The sequence below is a fragment of the Hyaena hyaena genome, unplaced genomic scaffold, assembly GCF_003009895.1.
Source record: "Hyaena hyaena isolate Hyena2069 unplaced genomic scaffold, ASM300989v1 scaffold_408, whole genome shotgun sequence".
Classification (NCBI taxonomy): Eukaryota; Metazoa; Chordata; class Mammalia; order Carnivora; family Hyaenidae; genus Hyaena; species Hyaena hyaena.
Genome location: NW_024081041.1, coordinates 491,904 through 511,092, shown reverse-complemented (window position 1 = coordinate 511,092; position 19,189 = coordinate 491,904). Strand labels below are relative to the sequence as shown.

At 38.1% G+C, this 19,189-nt stretch overlaps 1 protein-coding gene across 10 annotated transcripts in view; it reads right to left on the bottom strand.

Moving 5' to 3' along the window:
- Nucleotides 1-19,189, bottom strand: part of USP45 (ubiquitin specific peptidase 45) — a 78,111-nt gene that overhangs the window by 47,264 nt on the left and 11,658 nt on the right. For all 10 annotated transcript variants that reach the window (XR_005531726.1, XM_039252136.1, XM_039252142.1 and 7 more), the window contains 2 exons: nt 18,774-18,877; nt 14,444-14,544 (listed from right to left, as the gene is read on the bottom strand). Coding sequence is in view for 9 of the 10 variants with exons in the window: in XM_039252136.1 (XP_039108067.1) it covers nt 14,444-14,544; nt 18,774-18,877 (205 nt within the window). In the remaining variant the exon portion in view is untranslated. The remainder of the gene's footprint in view (nt 1-14,443; nt 14,545-18,773; nt 18,878-19,189) is intronic.

Sequence of the window (19,189 nt, the reverse complement as noted above, 5' to 3'; positions counted from 1 at the left end):
CAGCACATTAATTTCTGAACCAAAATATAATTTGAAATTTGACAGGAAATTGCCAAGTTCTCCAATCTTTTGGTTTTAACTGAAATATTATTTTAAATTCCATTCAACCTTCAAATGTTGTGGTTCTTCGCAACTATATGTTTTACTCATCTAATACTGACATAGTGTCTTGCATTGCTAATTAACTTTTAAATATTTGGCTATCTCCTCTGATTGTTGAGGATCAGAAAATGTCTCTACTCTTGCTCCTTCTTCCACAGGGCTGTGAAGTGGGGAGAACATCCATAGTAAAAATTCAATGTAAACGAAAATGTACCAGATTAAACAGGGGATCCAGAGAATCTTAGCCCTCTAAGCTTCTGATGAATTCGTAAGAATAAGTTAACACTTCCCTTCCCATCCAGCCCTCCTATATGACAGCACTGAGGGAGATGAATGATGCTGGAGGCAGCTGTGTTCAGGGACAGAAGTGGAGAGCAAACACCATAAAGAGAAACTTTAATCTCAGGTATGGGCAGACTTATGTCATGTACACCCTGTTGGTTCAAATAAGGTTTGACTTGGCACCTGTGACTTTTGTTTGAAAGGCATCAATCAAGGGGGGGTTATTAACATACTCTTTCTGTCTTTCAACATATATTTTTTTGAGAGACATAGAGAGACAGAATGTGAATGGAGGAAGAGCAGAGAGAGAGGGAGACACAGAATCCGGAAGAGGTTCTAGGCTCTGAGCTGTCAGCAAAGAGTCCAATGCAGGGCTCAAACTCACAAACCACGGTATCATAACCTGGGCTGAAGTCAGACACTAAACCAACTGAGCCATGCAGGAACCCCAACACATTTTCTTAGAAGGTTTTCAGATTAAATGCAGAGCTGCTATCTGCAAAGTACCTAGCAAGGTAAGCACTATGTAACTGTGTGAAAACAGCCCAGAGCGCCTCCTCAGAATTGTAATTTGTGCCAAAATCCTTATCTTCGTACACTATCCTTCATGTCTGTTGTTTATATGCCCTCACTTTTAATCATCTCCTGTAACTTACTAGTTTCTTTCCCCCTCAAGTTTATCTCTTATTTCTAATTGGATTCCCTGATTTGCTAATATAAGTTTTGCCTTTTATATTGACTGTGGTTTTCATATCTTCTTGGCTTTTCTTTTTTTAATTGCAGTCTTTCAGCTTTTTTTTTTTTTTAAGTTTATTTATTTCTTTTGAGAGAGAGAGAAAAAGTGAGAGTGGGAAAGGGGCAGAGAGATAGAGACAGAGAATGCCAAGTAGGCTCCACACTGTCAGCACAGAGCCCAATGGGGGGCTTGAACCCACTAACCGTGAGATCACGACCTAAGTCACAGTCAGACACACTTAACTGACTGAGTCACCCAGGTGCCCCCGGGGCTTTTCTTTTTAACATGTGGAAACATCTTATCCCAACCCTAGAGTTCTGAGTTAACACAGAGAAGAACTAGCAAGATAGTTCTCTTCTTCTGTCTTCCATATAGTAAAACAAGTGATAAGAACTAAATCCCATACTAGAGCTTGGGGACAAAGGCTGGTACAATCAATGGAGAAAAGGCAAAGCAGGAAAAAAAGCAAAGACAATATCCAAACCTGCCAGCGAATGTAAAAGCAAATGAAAAAAGCCAGTCAGTGGCTGAGAAGCACTACACAAGAGGCACCTGGGTGGCTCAATCGGTTGATCATCCCACTTCGGCTCAGGGCATGATCACAGAGTCCGTGGGTTCGAGCCCCCACTGAGGTCTATGGTGACAGCTCAGAGCCTGGAGCCTGCTTCAGATTCTATGTCTCCCTCTCTCTCTGCCCTTCCTCTGCTTGCGCTTTGTCTCTCTCTCTCAAAAATAAACAAACATTAAAAGAAAAAAAAAAAAAGGAAGCACTACGCAAACAAGAGGACGCCCCATGTGGCTCCTGGCTGGGTTTGCAAGTAAGAGCAATCTACCTCTTAATTATATCTGAGATTCCAACCAGAGCCTACAGCAGGTTTCAGCTCTCATTACAGCAGTTGCCACTAGATGGCTTCATGGTGATTGTTAAGAGATTAAAGATGATAAGAGTAATTAAATCCAAGCATTAGTCCATCTTTTTGGGCAAGGTTGTTACTCTGATGTCACATTTACAAAACTCAGTCTCTAACATGTTATGTAATTTGCCCAAATTTATAAAGACAATCTTTTGACTATAAATCTATTGCCATTTTACCACCTAATTTCTCTTCAGTGATTCATGTACAATGAGAAGAATTATAAAAGATAGGAGGCAAGAGTCTTACATATTTAGGTTTACGGAACACTGAACAAATGACTCCTCAGAATTATTTCCTATACTTAACATTCCATAATGGTTTTTTGCTAATTAACATGAAAAAATGTTGGGGAAAATAAACTATATAGATTATACTAACCATATAACATACATACACACAACATATATGTTTTTGTACTTTAATATATTTAACACTCACTTGGAATAAATATTTTATTCTACCAGAAATACATTTTATTCTTATAAGAACAAAGACCATTTTTTAAAACAGTAACATGCAAATCTGTGTACCACATTTACCCATCAGTTTTCAAAACATCTGGGATAGCATCCTAAAGTAAACAATGTTCATAAGACCATCTGGACAAAACTGTGGGCAAGAAAAAAAAAGCACAAACATATGGAAAAACAGATTTTACCCTTCCCTTCAGCAGTAAGGGATGACAAATGTCGAACCTAGATATATCCACGCTTCACTGTGCGATGCTTTTCAGCACCACCTGGCTCTCCATGCACAGCCACCAAATATGGACAGCACTGCCAGAAAGAACATATCCACAGGGCAATGGCAATAAAAATAGTTTATTTCATGGTTAAATAGCCACTTCACACAAGTGGCAAGGGTCTGTTTGTTTGACTTTTACATCTAAGTCTGTGAGAACATACTCAAAATTAATTATGCTATTAGACTTAAATATTAAATAGATCAGTTATAGAACTAGAAAATAAAACGACATATTCTAAGAACTATTTAAATGTGTTTTAAAGTACAAGTTTTTCATTTTACTAAGTAGTACATTTATAAAATCTAACAATTTAAATTCAATTGATTTATAAATTTCTACTGCGTGTCAGGTACTATATGAACCACTATCTGTACTGGTTTATACTTAATTGCTTACGATTTAAGAGTAAAAAGGCTGATATACAGTGAACAGTATAGGGATATCAAACCTTATATTTGTGGTAACATTTTAACAAAACTTTTAGAAACTTAGTATACTGTATTACTTCCAATACATTGCTTTTTATTAAAACGCACATAGCTGTCTGTATGTCAAATTACTGAGAGATTAATTCAGATACCCTTTCTTAAAACTTAGAATCTTAAACTCTCAGCTGACAGTTTCCTAGCAAATTTACATGTATATTTAGTTTCTATAAGTTTTGCTAAGATGTTATCATGAACATCTTAGACTCCGGCTCAGATCATGATCTCACGGTTCTTGAGTTCGAGCACGGAGCCTGCCTGGGATACTCTCTCCCTCTCTACTCCTCCCCTACTTCCACAGTAAGTATCTCACCTTACTTATCTCTTTCATATTACCAACACTGTGATCAGATATTGCATTTACGTAATAAAATAAATATAGACCTCAGAATGCAAGGAACATTCTGAGAAGGCTTCAGGCATTCTAGATAAAATTTTTAAAGCTCTTTTGTATCTCTGTGGTTTCCCTTTAAGCCTATAATCTGAATACTCAAAGAGTTGCTGGTTAACTAACTGAACAGACCTGGTAGGTTCTATACATACCTCAGGTCTTACAAAACAGTAAACAGTAAATTTTAGTAACTTAGTAAATACTGATAGAAAACAGTATGTTTTTTCAAAAACTTGGCTAAGACTAAGACTATCTAAAAAGTAATCTTAAGTACCTCAAATTTTCCTACCATAAAAATGACTCCAATACAAAGATCCTATGATTATCTTTTTTAAAACTAAACTTAAATCAGACATATATAAAAAAGTAAAATTGTAGGTGAATATCTTTATAATCTTGGAGTTCAAAAGACTTTCAAAGCATGGCCCAAAAGGCTAAAAAATCTTCACAGAGAAGACTGATCGAACTGGTAATGATGACATTAAAAACTTCGTTATTGACAAAAAATAAAACACCTGAAAACTATAAACAAAGTTAAATAAGGAAAGATAGGTATTCGTGCCAACTATACCCTTTGTATAATCTTTCTGGAGAGCAGTTTAGCAACAGTGACCAAAATTTAAGGTGTTTCTAAACTGGCCAGAAATTCCAAACAAATTAACTTATAGAAATAAACAGGAAGTACACACAGAGATTCAGCTTTCGTGGGAGAACTTTGAAAACAGTGAATAGTAAATTTGTTGCCAAGCAATATTAAACATCTACCTTTTCTCAAAGTTATAAATTGTGAACTGCCTTGGTTAAACCAAAAGGGGAACACTGGTGATTCCCGAGTTTCCTGTGGGCACGGGAAAGTTAACTTAGTTTACAGTTTGCTTATTTAAAGACAGAGTTTGAGAGCATTATTTCCTCTGATAACTGTCCCCACTGCAGAGATGAGGGTGAAACTGAGGCACACAGTTAGTGATAGACAGGAGATTCAAACTCAGGCAGTCTGGCTTCAGAATCCACAAACTTAACCATTATGATCTACTATCTGTCTGGATAATAACAAATAGTAAGGTTAATAAGTGTGATAATTTAAGACACTAATGAAATGCTACTGGCTACTGATGATATGAAAGAAAAAGCCACTACTCTTTTAGCAAAAGCTGGATGTAATCAATTGCTGGATATCCATGGTATGAATGTAGACCTTTATTAAAGTTCATAGCAGTTTTTTTCAAAAGGTTCCTCAAAAGACTTAAGCCCTAATGCCCTAGGCACCTACTGCATGCAATTAACTTCTCTCTATGTATTTGCAAGGATGCTAGTTAGCTAGTCAGTGCCATCTTTGGGAGAACTGAGAAAATAGTCACTCAAACAATTCTTTATGTTCTGTAGTATGGATGGAAAACTGTGGATTTAAATCTCTGTGGGTAGTACCTGGTAGCTCAGCTGGTTAAGCATCATACTCTTGATTTCAGCTCAGGTCATGATCTCATGGTTCATGGGTCTGAGCCCTGCGTCAGGCTTTGCGCTGACAGCTCAGAGCTCGGAGCCTGCTTTGAATTCTGTGCCTCCCTCTCTCTCTGCCCCTGCCCTGCTCTCACTCTGTATCTCTCTCAAAAATAAATAAGTTTTTAAAAAGTTAAAAAAAAAAACAAAAACACCCTATGTGTAATAAGTTGTTTTTTAAATGCCCAACATCTTTTTGTCCCTAACCCCTTTTACACATGGAAATAACTATTTTTAGTACTTATCTCTGAAAATGCTAGGGGCGCCTGGGTGGCTCAGTCAGTTGAGCGTCTGACTTTGGCTCAGGTCATGATCTCACAGTTCATGAGTTCGAGCTCCACATCAGGCTCTGTGCTGCCAGCTCAGAGCCTGGAGCCTGCTTTTGATTCTGTGCCTCCACCTCTCTGCCCCTCCCCTGCTCACACTCTCTCTCAAAAATAAACAAACATTAAAAAATAAATAAAATTTTTAAAAAATGAAAATGAAAATAAATTTATTAGGTGTATGACTGTCACTTTACAGCAAAACAAAATCTATTACTTTTTAAAAAGTTATAAAGTATTACATTAAATTCAAATTGTTACTATCAAAGGGCACAATATTATTTAACCCCAGATACATTATTTCAGATCTCAAATACGCCATTTACTTTCTTCAAAAAAAGATACAGCAAATTTATTCCTAATAAAACCAAAAGAATAAACATAACTTGTGGCTTTTTATTCCAAAAGCATAAGCTTAATTAATTTAATGGAATATATTTTATGCTTTCTCTAAGCTCTCTGAAAATAGCATCCCAACAGTATTAAAAATTATGGGCCAAATTTACTAGTTAAGAAAAGAATGTGCAATTGTCAATCATTCATTTAGTTCACAAAAAGCAAACCAATAAATATTATTTCACCAGGAAGGCCTATAATCAGATAGTGTTTGCAGAATATTTACATGACATTTACAAGACTATCAAAGTGACAAATTTCATCAGCTTTCAGAGAACAGTGGCCCACTTTTTAGTAATACATTATTTCTTGGTGAGTCTCACAATAAACCTTCCTTGCTTTTTTTCAGTCTTGTGTTATATATGACCTTTTTATTATATTATATAATATTTTATTATATGGGGGTTTTATTTGTTTTTTGGTTTTTTTTTTTTTAGTTTTCTAGTATGTATTTGAGAGAGAAGTGTAGACGGATTTTTTTTTTTTTTTTTTTTAGCAAATCCTAGCATCAGATGTGAAATCTACACAGCTGTAAGTATTCTTCTGGGAACCTGCACTGGGGTTTCCTCAACTGCTTAATGCAATTACCTACGCCAGTCATGTAGTATTAATGTAATTTGCCTATTTCGGCAGATGCAAAGTTTAAAGTGTAAAAAGAAAAAACTTGCTGCCCCACTATTCCTCTACCTCGGAACCAAATAATAATTACTTCACCTGTCTGTTGTCAAAATTCCACTAACTCCTAGTTAACCATTAGCCTTAAAAATGTTTATTTAGTCAGGGCACCTGGGTGGCTCAGTTGGTTAAGTGTCCAACTTCAGTTCAGGCCATGATCTCATGGTTCATGGGTTTGAGTCCCATGCTGGGCTCTGAGTTGACAGTATTGGACCCTGCATAGGATTCTCTCTCTTTCCCTCTCTCTGCCCTTCCCTCGCCCCCATTTGTGCTTTCTCTTTCAAAAATAAAATCTTGGGGTGCCTGGGTGGCTCAGTTGGTTAAGCATCCAGCACTTGATTTCAGCTGAGGTCATGATCTCACAGATTCATGGGGTCCTGCTTTGCACTCACAGAACAGAGCCTGCTTGGATCGATCGATCTCTCTCTCTCGCTCTCCCTCCCTCCCCCGTTCACACTCTCTCTGCCTCTCTCAAAATAAATAAACTTAAAAAGAATATTTAGTCCCATTAAAATCTGGTACTGCCACATGTATGAGTCAGTAGGTATATGTAGAAAGACATTCCTATCTATCTTATTACAGGTAAGTGATTTTCCTAAAATACAAAACTTCTTCATTTAAAATCTATTAGTGGTTGCTCATTACCTATAGGATAAACTCTAAACTTACTACCTATAGGATAAACTCTAAACTTACAAGGCCCTTCAATATCTGTTCTTGCTTACCTCTAGTCTCACCCTCTCATCATCCCCCAACATCACAAAACTCAACCTTGCAACTCTACACAATTCCCTCAACAGATCAAGCTTCCCTCACCAATGAGCTATTTCCTCTGCCTGGAACATACACTCCTGTCTGCTGTGCCTAGCTAATTTCTATATATCCTTTAGCTCTTGGCTTAGAAGGCTCTTCCTCTAAATAAAACCATCCGAGCTCCTCCAGTCTATGTAAGATACTACTCCAAAGTGTCCTCAGAGTCCCTTGCACTTGCTCCATCACAGCCCTACTTAAACAACCAATGATTAAGCAATTACACATGATTTGTCAATATCTCTCACTTGACCAAAAGATCAATAATGGCAGAAACAGAAATAAATAAGTTTTGGGGCACTCGAGTGTTCAGTCGGTTAAGTGCTTGACTCTTGGTTTCAGCTCAGGTCATGATCTCATAGTTCATGAGTTCAAGCCCTATGTCAGGCTCCATGCTGATGGTGCAGTGCCTGTTTGGGATTCTCTCTCCCTCTTCCTCTGCCCCTCCCCTGTTCGCATGCACTCTCTCTCTCTCTCTCTCTCTTTCTCTCTCAAAAATAAACAGTAAAAACAAAAGATTTGTAAAAATGTTAATGCTACTAAGTTCATGTTCTTTTACAAAATAGTTATCTTTTCTAAAAATATACTATTTGTGTTAACAGGTCATGGAAATTATTGCTATTTTCAGTGATTGAATAAATACTGTAATTTTATTTTAATTTCCCATATGATAAATATTGATAGACATAACCTACCTGATTGAAGTGCTTTAAGTCCTCAATAATTTTTTAAGAGTCTAAAAGGCTATGGAGATCAAAAGCTAAGATTTACTGAGCTGGCAGTATTTAGAAATGGATGGGGCACTGGCCTTGATTCTCTGTGCAGAGAAGTGAAGTTAGATCTATTAGACATGAAATTGCTCAGGCTTTGATAACTTAACAACATGTGTAAGTACAGGTACAGGTTTTTCTCTCAGCAGTTATTTTCCTTTTTTTATTTAAAAAAAAATTGTTATGTCTTTATTTTGAGAGACAGAGAGCAAGCAGGGGAGGGGCAGAGAAAGAGGGAGACACAGAATCTGAAGCAGGCTCGAACCCACAGACTGTGAGATCATTACCTGAGCCAAAGTTGGACGCTTAACTGACTGAGCCACCCAGGCACCCCAGCAGTTATTTTTCTCAGAGCAAAATATAAAAAGAATCTTAAAAAGTTATTTTTAATATTTATTTTTGAGAGAGAGAGAGTACACTCACGCTAGCATGAGACACAGAATCCAAAGCAGGTTCCAGGCTGCGCCGTCAGCATAGAGCCTGATGCAGGGCTTGAACTAAAGAACCATGAGATGATGAGCCAAAGTTGGATGCTTAATAGACTAAGCTACCCAGGTACCCCAAAAAGAATCTTTTAAAATCATTCTTATCCTCCCACCTTAAACACAATATAGTTTCATATTCTTTTAAAATTACCATATTCAAACATTTTTATATTTCTACACTCTTCACAATTATCATTTAAAATAGCTGCATAGGGGCGCCTGGGTGGCTTAGTCGGTTAAGCGTCCGACTTTCGCTTAGGTCATGATCTCGCGGTTCGTGGGTTCGAGCCCCACGTCGGGCTCTGTGCTGACTGCCGGCTCAGAGCCTAGAGCCTGTTTCAATCTGTGACTCCCTCTTTCCCTGACCCTCCCCTGCTCATGCTGTCTCTCTCTCTCTCTCCTAGAAATAAATAAAACATTAAAAAAAAAAATTAAAATAGCTGCATAATCAAGGAGCCTGGGTGGCTCAGTTGGTTAAGCATCCAACTTTGGCTCAAGAAATGATCTCTCGGTTTGTGAGTTTGAGCCTTGCATAGGGCTCTGTGCTGACAGCTCAGAGCCTGGAGCCTGTTTCAGCTTCTGTGTCTCCCTCTCTCTCTGCCCCTTCCCTGCTTGTGCTCTGTCTCTCAAATAAATGTAAAGAAAAAAATTTAATAGCTGCATAATCATATCTAGCAATCCTACAAACCTCAATAGTGACTTTCATATCTGATTTTTAATGTCATTTATACAAATATACTAAAACTGGGGCGCCTGGGTGGCTCAGTCAGTTAAGCGTCTGACTTCAGCTCAGATCATGATCTTACAGTTTGTGGGTTCGAGCCCCGCATCGGGCTCTGTGCTTACAGCTCAGAGCCTGAAGCCTGCTTCAGATTCTGTGTCTCCCTCTCTCTCTGACCCTCCCCAACTCATGCTGTCTCTCTCTCTCAGAAATAAATAAAAAACATTAAAAAATTTTTTTAATATATACTAAAACCTTATGCAAGAAAAAAATACTGCAAATTACTTTCCCAAAAAAACTTCCTTCTAGAATGCTAACAGATTTTATTTTAAATCAAACTTACCTGAGAGATGCTGTAGCTTGAAACACAAAGATGATGACATTTTGACCTAGAATTTCTGGAAACCTTCAGAACTATGTCTCTCCCTAACTGTGAAGGTTCCACACACTCTCAAACTCCCTCAAGAACCTGGTTCCATTATTCCAGGTGCTACCCATGGTTCAATAAACACAATTAAAGGTTTCACCTGTGCTTCCCACCACCTGAAATGATTGCTTTTCTCATCTCTACCTAAAATTCATCCTTTAAGGGTCAGCTCAAAAGCCAGCTCATTTATGATTCTTTCTCAGTTCCTTTCAATTGAACATTACAACCATTTCCAAATATCTGAAGGCCTTTGTTTGAATTTCACTCAAAATACAATTCTACTCTGCTTATCTTTATTCTTTAGGACAGGAACTGTCTTACCAATCTCTATTCCCTGAAACACACGGAAAAGAAAGAGGTGCTGTTGAGGAAAATGAGGTTCAGATGAACAGTACTCTGCCAGTGACTGAAAGAGTCAAATTTGAATGCCAGATCCCCCACCCCTGACAATGACCACGTTCTTTTTTTCTTTACTTTAATGTTTATGAGAGAGAGAGAGAGAGAGAGAGAGAAAGACAGAGAGAGAGAGAGAGGGAGGGAGACAGGAAGGGAGGGAGAAAGGGGGAGGGGGAGAGAGCGTGTGCGCAAATAGGGGAGGAGCAGAGAGGAAGATACAGAACCGGAAGAAGGCTCCAGGCTCCAAGCTGTCAGCACAGAGCCTGATTAGGGGGGTTGAACTCACGAACCATGAGATCATGACCTGAGCCAAAGTCAGACACTCAACCAATTGAGCCCCTCAGGTGCCCCAAGCTCATGTTCTTTCTACCACATCATCCCATGCTCCCTACCTCATATCCTTTGTGATAATAAATATTCAAGAAATCTGTAAAACTGAAGAAAATCAGACTGGCTTTATTCTTCATCTCAAGGAAACTCTAAGGTTAAAAAAAAAAATCCAAAGAAAATAATTCCTACAATTGCACTTTTGCCACCCCTGGCATCATATCCCTACATATCTTATTATGGCAAAAACAAAACAAAACAAAACAAAACAAAAAAAACATATTAAATGTGTGATTTTCGGGAGACAGCATGAAGACCCACATCTACTTCTGAAATGTTAAAGGTATATCATCATCATACTTTGCCGGTTCTTTATTTGAGCAAAATTAGATCTATGATGAGTATGCCTGGGACAGAGTAAGATTTCAATTAATGTCTGTTGAATAAATAAATGAATGAGTGAAAAAATAAACCATTTCTTCAGCAGTCCAGGAACCTGTGTTTACCTCCTCCAGTTCCTTCACCAATTTCTCCACCATTGTTGTCTCAGGGCTATAGCTAACAAAAACAATCATATATTGGGCTACAGAAAATACAGCTGAACACCTAGTATATTTTACTACAAATCTTCAGTTTCTGAATGCCACCTACTAAGCAATTCAATCCTGCGCCAAAGACATTTCAAAATTATCACATCCATTCACCCAATCACTCAGTTAACCAAAACCCTGAGGTGTACTGATGCTACCCCACTCTCCCTCTCTCACATTTAATACACTCACTTTCCACCAGTGCCTCTCCCGGTTTCTCACCTGCCCTACCACAGTGACCTCCTTGACCTTCGTAATGACCTCCTCAGCTCCACTCTTAACTCCAGCAGTCTACACAACAATCAGTAATGTTTATTAAAAGAAGCTGAAATGACTGTTACTCTCCTGCTTAAAACACTTTAATAGCTTCCATTACACTTCCAACAAAATAAAAATTCTTTACCATGGAATTCCTACCATGGAATCCTTCATGACCTCCCACTCACTTCTTTCCCCCCCTCCTCCCACTCACTTCTCCATTTCATTCTACTCTCTCCCAGCAAACCACACTCCAGCTATCCTGGCCGTTCTTGATCACTATGTCCATTAGATTATTCTCTATCAGTGCAATCTGTTCCTGTCCTTTTAGTACTTATCAGAAGTTAATATACACACACACAAGGATATAATTTGTCTCACTATACTGTATACCCCCAAAAGGGGAGTATAAAACTTTTTATCACTACATATTGAATAAAGTATAAAACCTAGCATGTAGAAGGCACTTAACATTTCTGAATGAAGGGGCACCTGCATGGCTCAGTGGGTTAAGCATCCAACTTTGGTTCAGGTCATGATCTCGCAGTTCACAAGTTTGAGCCTGTGTCGGGCTCTGTGCTGAGAGGCTCAGAACCTGGAGCCTGCTTCAGATTCTGTGTCTCCTTCTCTCTGACCCTTCCCCACTCCTGCTCTGTCTCTATCTCCCTCTCTCAAAAATAAACATTAAAAAAATTTCTTTTTTTTTTATTTTTTTTTAATGTTTTATTTATTTCTAGGAGGGAGAGAGAGAGAGACAGCGTGAGCAGGGGAGGGTCAGAGAGAGAGGGAGTCACAGACTGAAAGAGGCTCCAGGCTCCGAGCTGGCAGTCAGCACAGAGCCCGACGCGGGGCTCGGACCCACGAACCGTGAGATCATGACCTAAGCGAAAGTCGGACGCTTAACTGACTAAGCCACCCAGGCACCCCAAACATTAAAAAAATTTCTGAATGAAGACACTGCTTTCCTATATACTCATCTATATTAACATGTATTATGTATCATATGCATGTCAAATAACATACGTAATTAACAAAGTATATAATATATAACATTACTATTGTATAACAAAGGATTTGGCTGCGTTTGTCCCCCAGGTCCCTGAGAAGTACCCTCTAAATCCTTGGATTTCCAGAGCAACAGGAGTATCTTTCTCTTTTTTGGTGAGCTCCTGGACAGTTTGCTAATAAGGTTACTCAGGAAGGCAGCCAGTCACGCCGGAAAGACCAATGTGTAATTAGAAGGTGGGGGTACTGGAGACTGAGTTCAGTCATGTGGCCAATGATTCAATCAATGGTGCCTAGTCAATAAAGCACCAATAAAAACTCTGGAGCACCACAGCTCCAGACAGTTTCCCTGGTTAACAATACGCTGTGAGTACGGTTACACACTGATGTGCTGGGAAGCTGATGGGTCCTGACTCCACAGGACGAAGACACAGGAGATTCATGTCTGGAACTTTGCCAGTACTTGTCCTCTGTGTCTCTTCTTTTTTTTTTTTTTTTGTTTGTTTGTTTGTTTGTTTTTTAAATTTTTTTAAATGTTTTATTTCTGAGAGAGAGACAGCATGAGCAGGGGAGGGTCAGAGAGAGAGGTAGACACAGAATCTGCAGGCTCCAGGCTCTGAACTAGCTGTCAGCACAGAGCCCAACGTGGGGCCCGAACCCATGAACCTCGAGATCATGACCTGAGCCGAAGTCACACGCCTAACCTACTGAGCCACCCAGGCGCCCCGTGTCTCTTCTTTTGGGTGTCCTGATTTGTATCTTTTTTTTTTCTATCACTATAAAACTAATTTTAAATATAGGACTTTCCTGAGTTCTCTGAGTCATTCTAGGAAATTTCTGAGCCTCAGAGGGGTAGTGGGAACCCTTAAATTTATAGCTGGTTTGTCAGAAATGTGAAGGGCCTGAGATTCTCTGAGCTTGAGAATGGTGTCTGAAGTGAGGGCAATCTTGTAGCGGACTAAGCCTTTAATCTTAAGGTCAGCTAACTCCAGGGAGTGTCAGAACTGCACTATCATTACGTAACAAATACCACCTCGTCAATATGTGTAGCATTTTGACGCACATTATTCTAAATTTTTATAAAACATTATCTCTAAGCCTCACAATAACTCCACACAATAGAATTATCATCCTAGTTCTTTTAATGTTTATTTTTTGAGAGAGAGGGAGACACAGAATCAGAAGCAGGCATCAGGCTCTGAGCTATCAGCACAGAGCCCAACATAGGGCTCTAACTCAGGAGTTGTGAGATTATGACCTGAGCTGAAGTTGGACGCTCAACCGAGCTGAGCCACCTAGGTGGCCCAACCATCCTAAAGTAAGTAAACTAAGGAGTAAAAGACACATGCACAATAAGTAATTTAAGTGGCGCCTGCATTCCAAATCAGCACTGTTTGACTCAGATACTCAAAATCTAGTCACTACCCTTTCTGGCTTCTCATATTAGCTATGTAAATACAACACAAGATAACATCACAGGATTGCTACCTAGGAATGCATGGCACTTGTGCTGTGCGGTCAAAGTAAAATCTAAGGTACTATTTATGAATGTATGGACTCTTTATTTGAAGAGGTCATATAAAATAAATATAAATACGTATTCTTAAAATATTTTTATATTTATTTATTTTTGGGAGAGCACAAGTGGGGGAGGGGCAGAAAGGGGGACAGAGGATCTGAAGGTTCTGTGCTGACAGGCTGACAACAGTGAGCTCTATGCAAGCTCAAACTCACCAACTGAAAGATAATCACCAACTGCACAACCTAGATGCCCTTAAAGTATGTATTTTATTATTTTTTTAACGCTTATTTATTTTGAGAGAGAGAGAGAGAGAGAGCGTTTGCACATACTTGTGCATGAGTGGGGAGAGGAATATTCCTTATTTATTTTAAGAGAGGGAGAGAGAATCCCAAGCAGATTCCGCACTATCAGTGCAGAGCCTGATGCAGGGCTCAATCTCACAAACCATGAGATCATATCCTGAGCCCAAATCAAGAGTCAAACACTTAACCAACAGAGCCACCCAGGTCCCCAAGGCATATTTTAAAGTAAAAATAAAATAGCATACTTTAATACAAATTTCTCTAGCAATTGCTTAACTTACTTGTTTGTGTTTTAGAGACATGTTTCTGGAGAAAATCAACTGTCTGAGCCAAAACCTTCTTATTACAATGTGTTGATAATTTTTCATCACATTCGTAACACCTGAAAAAATGTAAGCAAATATTATGAAAGCATCTTTAATAATGCTGCACACAAGGGAATAAAGTTGATATTTATTGAGTCTTATCCTTAAATTAAGGGGGGGCAAAAAGTATACATAGGCAGAGGCATTAGGAAAGTCTAGAGAAATAAGCAGGAGACAGTTCAGACAGAGCCTTATCATTCAAATTAAAGTTCTAGTTGTTTAATTGATGGAAGAATGGATAAAGAAGATGTGGTGTGTGTATACACACACACACACACACACACACACACACACACAAGGAAATATTATTCAGCAATCAAAAAGAATGAAATCTTGCCGTTTGCAACTATGTGGATGGAACCAGAGGGTATTATGCTAAGAGAAATCAGTCAGAGAGAGACAAATATCATATGACTTCACTCATATGAGGACTTGAAGATACAAAACAGATGAACATAAGGGAAGGGAAGCAAAAATAATATAAAACCAGGTAGGGGGACAAAAACATGAGAGATTCTTAAATACGGAGAACAAACAGAGGGTTACTGGAGGGGTTGTGGGAGTTGTGGGAGCAGGGATGGGCTAAATGGGTAAGGGGCATTAAGGGATCTACTCCCGAAATCATTGTTGCACTGTATGATAACTAACTGGATGTAAATTTAAAAAGTAAATTAAATTAAAAACATTTTTTAAATAAAATTTTTTTTAAATTTTTAAATAAAAATAAGAAAGGAGGAGAATCAGAAAAAGAATAAACTAATACCAAAAAAAAAGTTTTGGTTGTTTATCCTAAGTGTAATGGAAAAGTCATGAGGAGTTTTGTAAGCAGGGAAGTGATGTGATCCAATTCACATTTTACAACATCACTCTGACTATTGTCAGATGGAGGGAATAGAAGCAGGTCTGGGTAGAAGCAGTGGATCTGGAGAAAAGTGAACAGATTTAATTTACACATATTTCAGGTAGAAACAGAGAAGTATCAAAATAACTGCCATGGAAAAGGAGAAATGGATGAGGGCATGTCAGTGATTCTCAAAGAGGAGCAATTTTGCCCCTCCCCCCCAGGGGACATTTGTTAACATTTTGAGACATTTTTGGCTGTCCCAACTGGGGAAACTGCTACTGTCATTCACTGGGTAGAGAATGCTAAACATTCTACGCCGTACAGGACAGTCCCCTCACAAAGAAGAACTATCAGCCAAAATGACAACAGTACTGAGATTGAGAAATTCTGGTCTAGAGGAAACAAGACTTGCTGTGAGTTGGGAATGTTTAAAGCTGGGTGATAGGTACAGAGTATTACATTATACCATTCTTTCTACTTTTGTTAAAGGATTAAAAAATAAAATAACAAAAAAAGAAAAGAAAGTATCTATTAGGCTTCTGGCTTGAATACGTAAGTGACAGAGTTTCCATTTATAGATATGGGGCAGACTGGATAAGAGTTTTATTGTGTTTAGGGCTTCGTTGAGAAGAGAGGGTTCTCAAAGAGATTTTCAAAAACACATTCATTTTTAGAAAACTGCCCTCCACTAAGTTTACTCATTAGTCATATAGTTTTAATAAAGGTTTTTTCTATATACTGTCATTACCTGCTTCCTTTATCTTCATAAGATCCAATGGCCAAACAAGAAAATATATTTGAAAGTGTCAAAAGTGGTTTTTCTAAGTATTTTATAAATATAATGTGTTACACCAATACCACTTTACATATTCACAGTATTCTTAAAATTATTGGAGGTACTGGGATCAATGGCTATAAACTAGGTTTGAATTCCTTTTCCAAAAATGCACTCAAAATTCAGTCAAAATGCAAATATCACTCTATCACTTGCATACAGAAATATATAGATAAATCTGTGAAGGAAACAAGTCACAGAAAACATTCCCAAAACATCTTTTCTAACAGACCATGATAGAATCCAAACAATGTAGTTATAGTTAGCAGGCTTACACTATAATGTATGCTCAAAATTTACTGATGTAACTATTGCCAAAAATAATAAAAATTGTTCATTAGCAGGGTGGCTGAGTGGCTCAGTCGACTGAGCATCTGACTGACTCTTGATTTCAGATCAGGTCATGATCCCAGGATAGTGAGCTCGAGCACTGTGTTGGGTTCCACACTGAGCATGGAGCCTGCTTACAATTCTCTCTCTCTCTCTCTCTCTCTCTCTCTGTTCCTCTCCCCTGCCTGCTCTCTCTAAATTAAAAAAAAAAATGCTCATTTGCAAAACACTGAAATGTCAAGGAATTTTTACTGACATAGCAATTTAATTTTTATGTGTTATAAAATATATTGGTAACTTTAAGGTACAAAAAGAAAATGTAAAGAAAAACCACACAATGGCAGTGAATTTGGAGAAAAGAGGACAGCTCAACATAAATTACTTCTACTTGGTTCCATTAGAAATAACCAAAACCATTTAATTGAGCATCTATTATGTTGTAAATGCTTCACATGTATGTTCTGTTTTAATTCCTCACAACATCCAAAAAGTACTATCATTTTAAAAAATAAATAGCTCTAGGGGTGCCTGGGTGTCTCAGTCAGTTGAGCGTCTGACTTCGGCTCAGGTCATGATCTCATGGTTCGTGCGTTTGAGCGCCACATCAGGGTCTGTGCTGACAGCTCAGAGCCAGGAGACTGCTTCAGATTATGTGTCTCCCTCTCTCTCTGTCCCTCTCTTGCTTGAGCTGTCTCAAAATTAAATAAATTTAAAAAAAAATTTTTTTTAAAGACGAAAATAATTTTACAAACTCCTCAAATGTGACTTAAATTATTTTTATTGTAATACAAATCTAACACTCACAAAGCCCAACAAATTGATCTCCCTTATAACTCTATTTACCTATGAAAGCAAAATTATACAATTAAGCATTAAAAATTATAAAAGCAAGTGTTAAAACTAACAACATTATTATGCTAGGTAAGGTGTTTTGTATTTTTTCCCTGAAATTACATCATGATTCACACTATAATTATGGTCCTAAGAGCTACAACACAAGTTCTGACATAGACTCACTTGAAATGAGCCTATTCTACCAGGTGCTACTCAATTCCTCCTCCACCTTCCTCTATTCCTATGGTCCTGGCACTGTGGTCCCCAGACCAGCAGCACTGGCAATACCTAGGAACTTGTTAGAAATGCAAATTCTTAGGCGCTACCCAAGAACTACTAAAGCAGAATGTTTAGGCCCGGGACCCAGCAATTTATTTCAACAAGATCTTCCTGGTGATTCTGATGTACCCCATAGTTTGAGACCACTGCTCTATTCAGATTACAGAGAAATATCTATTGAGCTGCCACACTATGACAGCATCCCCCTCTCCCTTGGCTCCACGGCATCATTTACATAGTATGTTGCCCCTGTGCTTTCCTCATTGTCCCCAGTATTATAACTTGGGGCCAACAACAGCAAAAACACAGATGCAGCAAGCACCTGACCCCACGCCCTGAATTAAATAAGATGATGATCTCTTGTATAAACTGAAACATCCTTCTTTAACTTTAGGTCCCTGAAATGAAAACACAAAGTTAAAATAGTTCTGTCTTAAAGAAAACTTGAAAAATTCTGAAAATTCATTCAAGGGGAACTTGAAAACTTTTGTAGGAGTCTGTAGACTCCAGTGAGAAGATTTTTGTTGTGAAACATACAGAAAGCTTTTCAATACAGTATCCATTTATGCCACTGTAGCAGTGTGATATGCTGGTAAGAAGCTACGGAATCAAAAACCTTGCTTTAGTGCCTGGATTTTTACTTTATAAGCATAAAAAAGTAAATGATACTCAGTGTAACATGAGTATCATTTTCATGTAAATGGGGGAACTGGATTTGGTTTCCAGCCAGGGTTAAGTAGTAGAAGCACCCAAGTTTCTACAAAATACATATGCCCAGGCTTTCCCTTTCCTCTACAGGGAATCACCAAACCACTTGACTGCTTGAAGTACCTTCCTTCTCTATCTGGAACTCTGTATTAGCAAGTTCATTATGAAAAATCAACTAGAAAGGATGCTTCCTTATCCTACCAAGAAAATGTTAAAGAAAAGTAGAGGGATGACTAAATTTTTCCTTATTTAAATTTTATATTCATGAGTAATGTTAATTTTCTGAAAGTATTTATCAGTTGTGTTCAGGCTAAAAAGCATCAGCTGGTACAACGTCTTTTAAATATTTTACCTTGTAAAGTTTGGAGAAAAGATTTTTTTGTAGTGGACACAGGTAGGGACAAAAACTAACTTACCATATAATCCATGTGCTCAGACTAATTGTAATACAATGAGATTCTGTTCTCCAACTCTTGTAGTGCTTCACTGAATGATGGCTTTCTGAGTTTCTACCGCATCCCTAAAGATGAACAGAATGCTATTTGTAGAATTTACAGTTAGGCTTGTTTCAAATTAATCAAAATCTAAATCATATTCAAATATACACTGAAAAAGTTTTGGTTTTAATTTCAAGCAGGAGGGAAAAGCTTCAGAAAGGAATATAGATTCTCATTAAATTTAATTCCTTGCAAAGAGGCTAACTTGCTTTTTGTTATACAGTATTTACCTGAAACAATCATGAGGCAAGTAAATTTCACTATTATTTAAAAATGCATACACTCTCTGCCTTTTACAGAGTGGGGCGCCGAATATCCTCACAGACCAGTGCCAC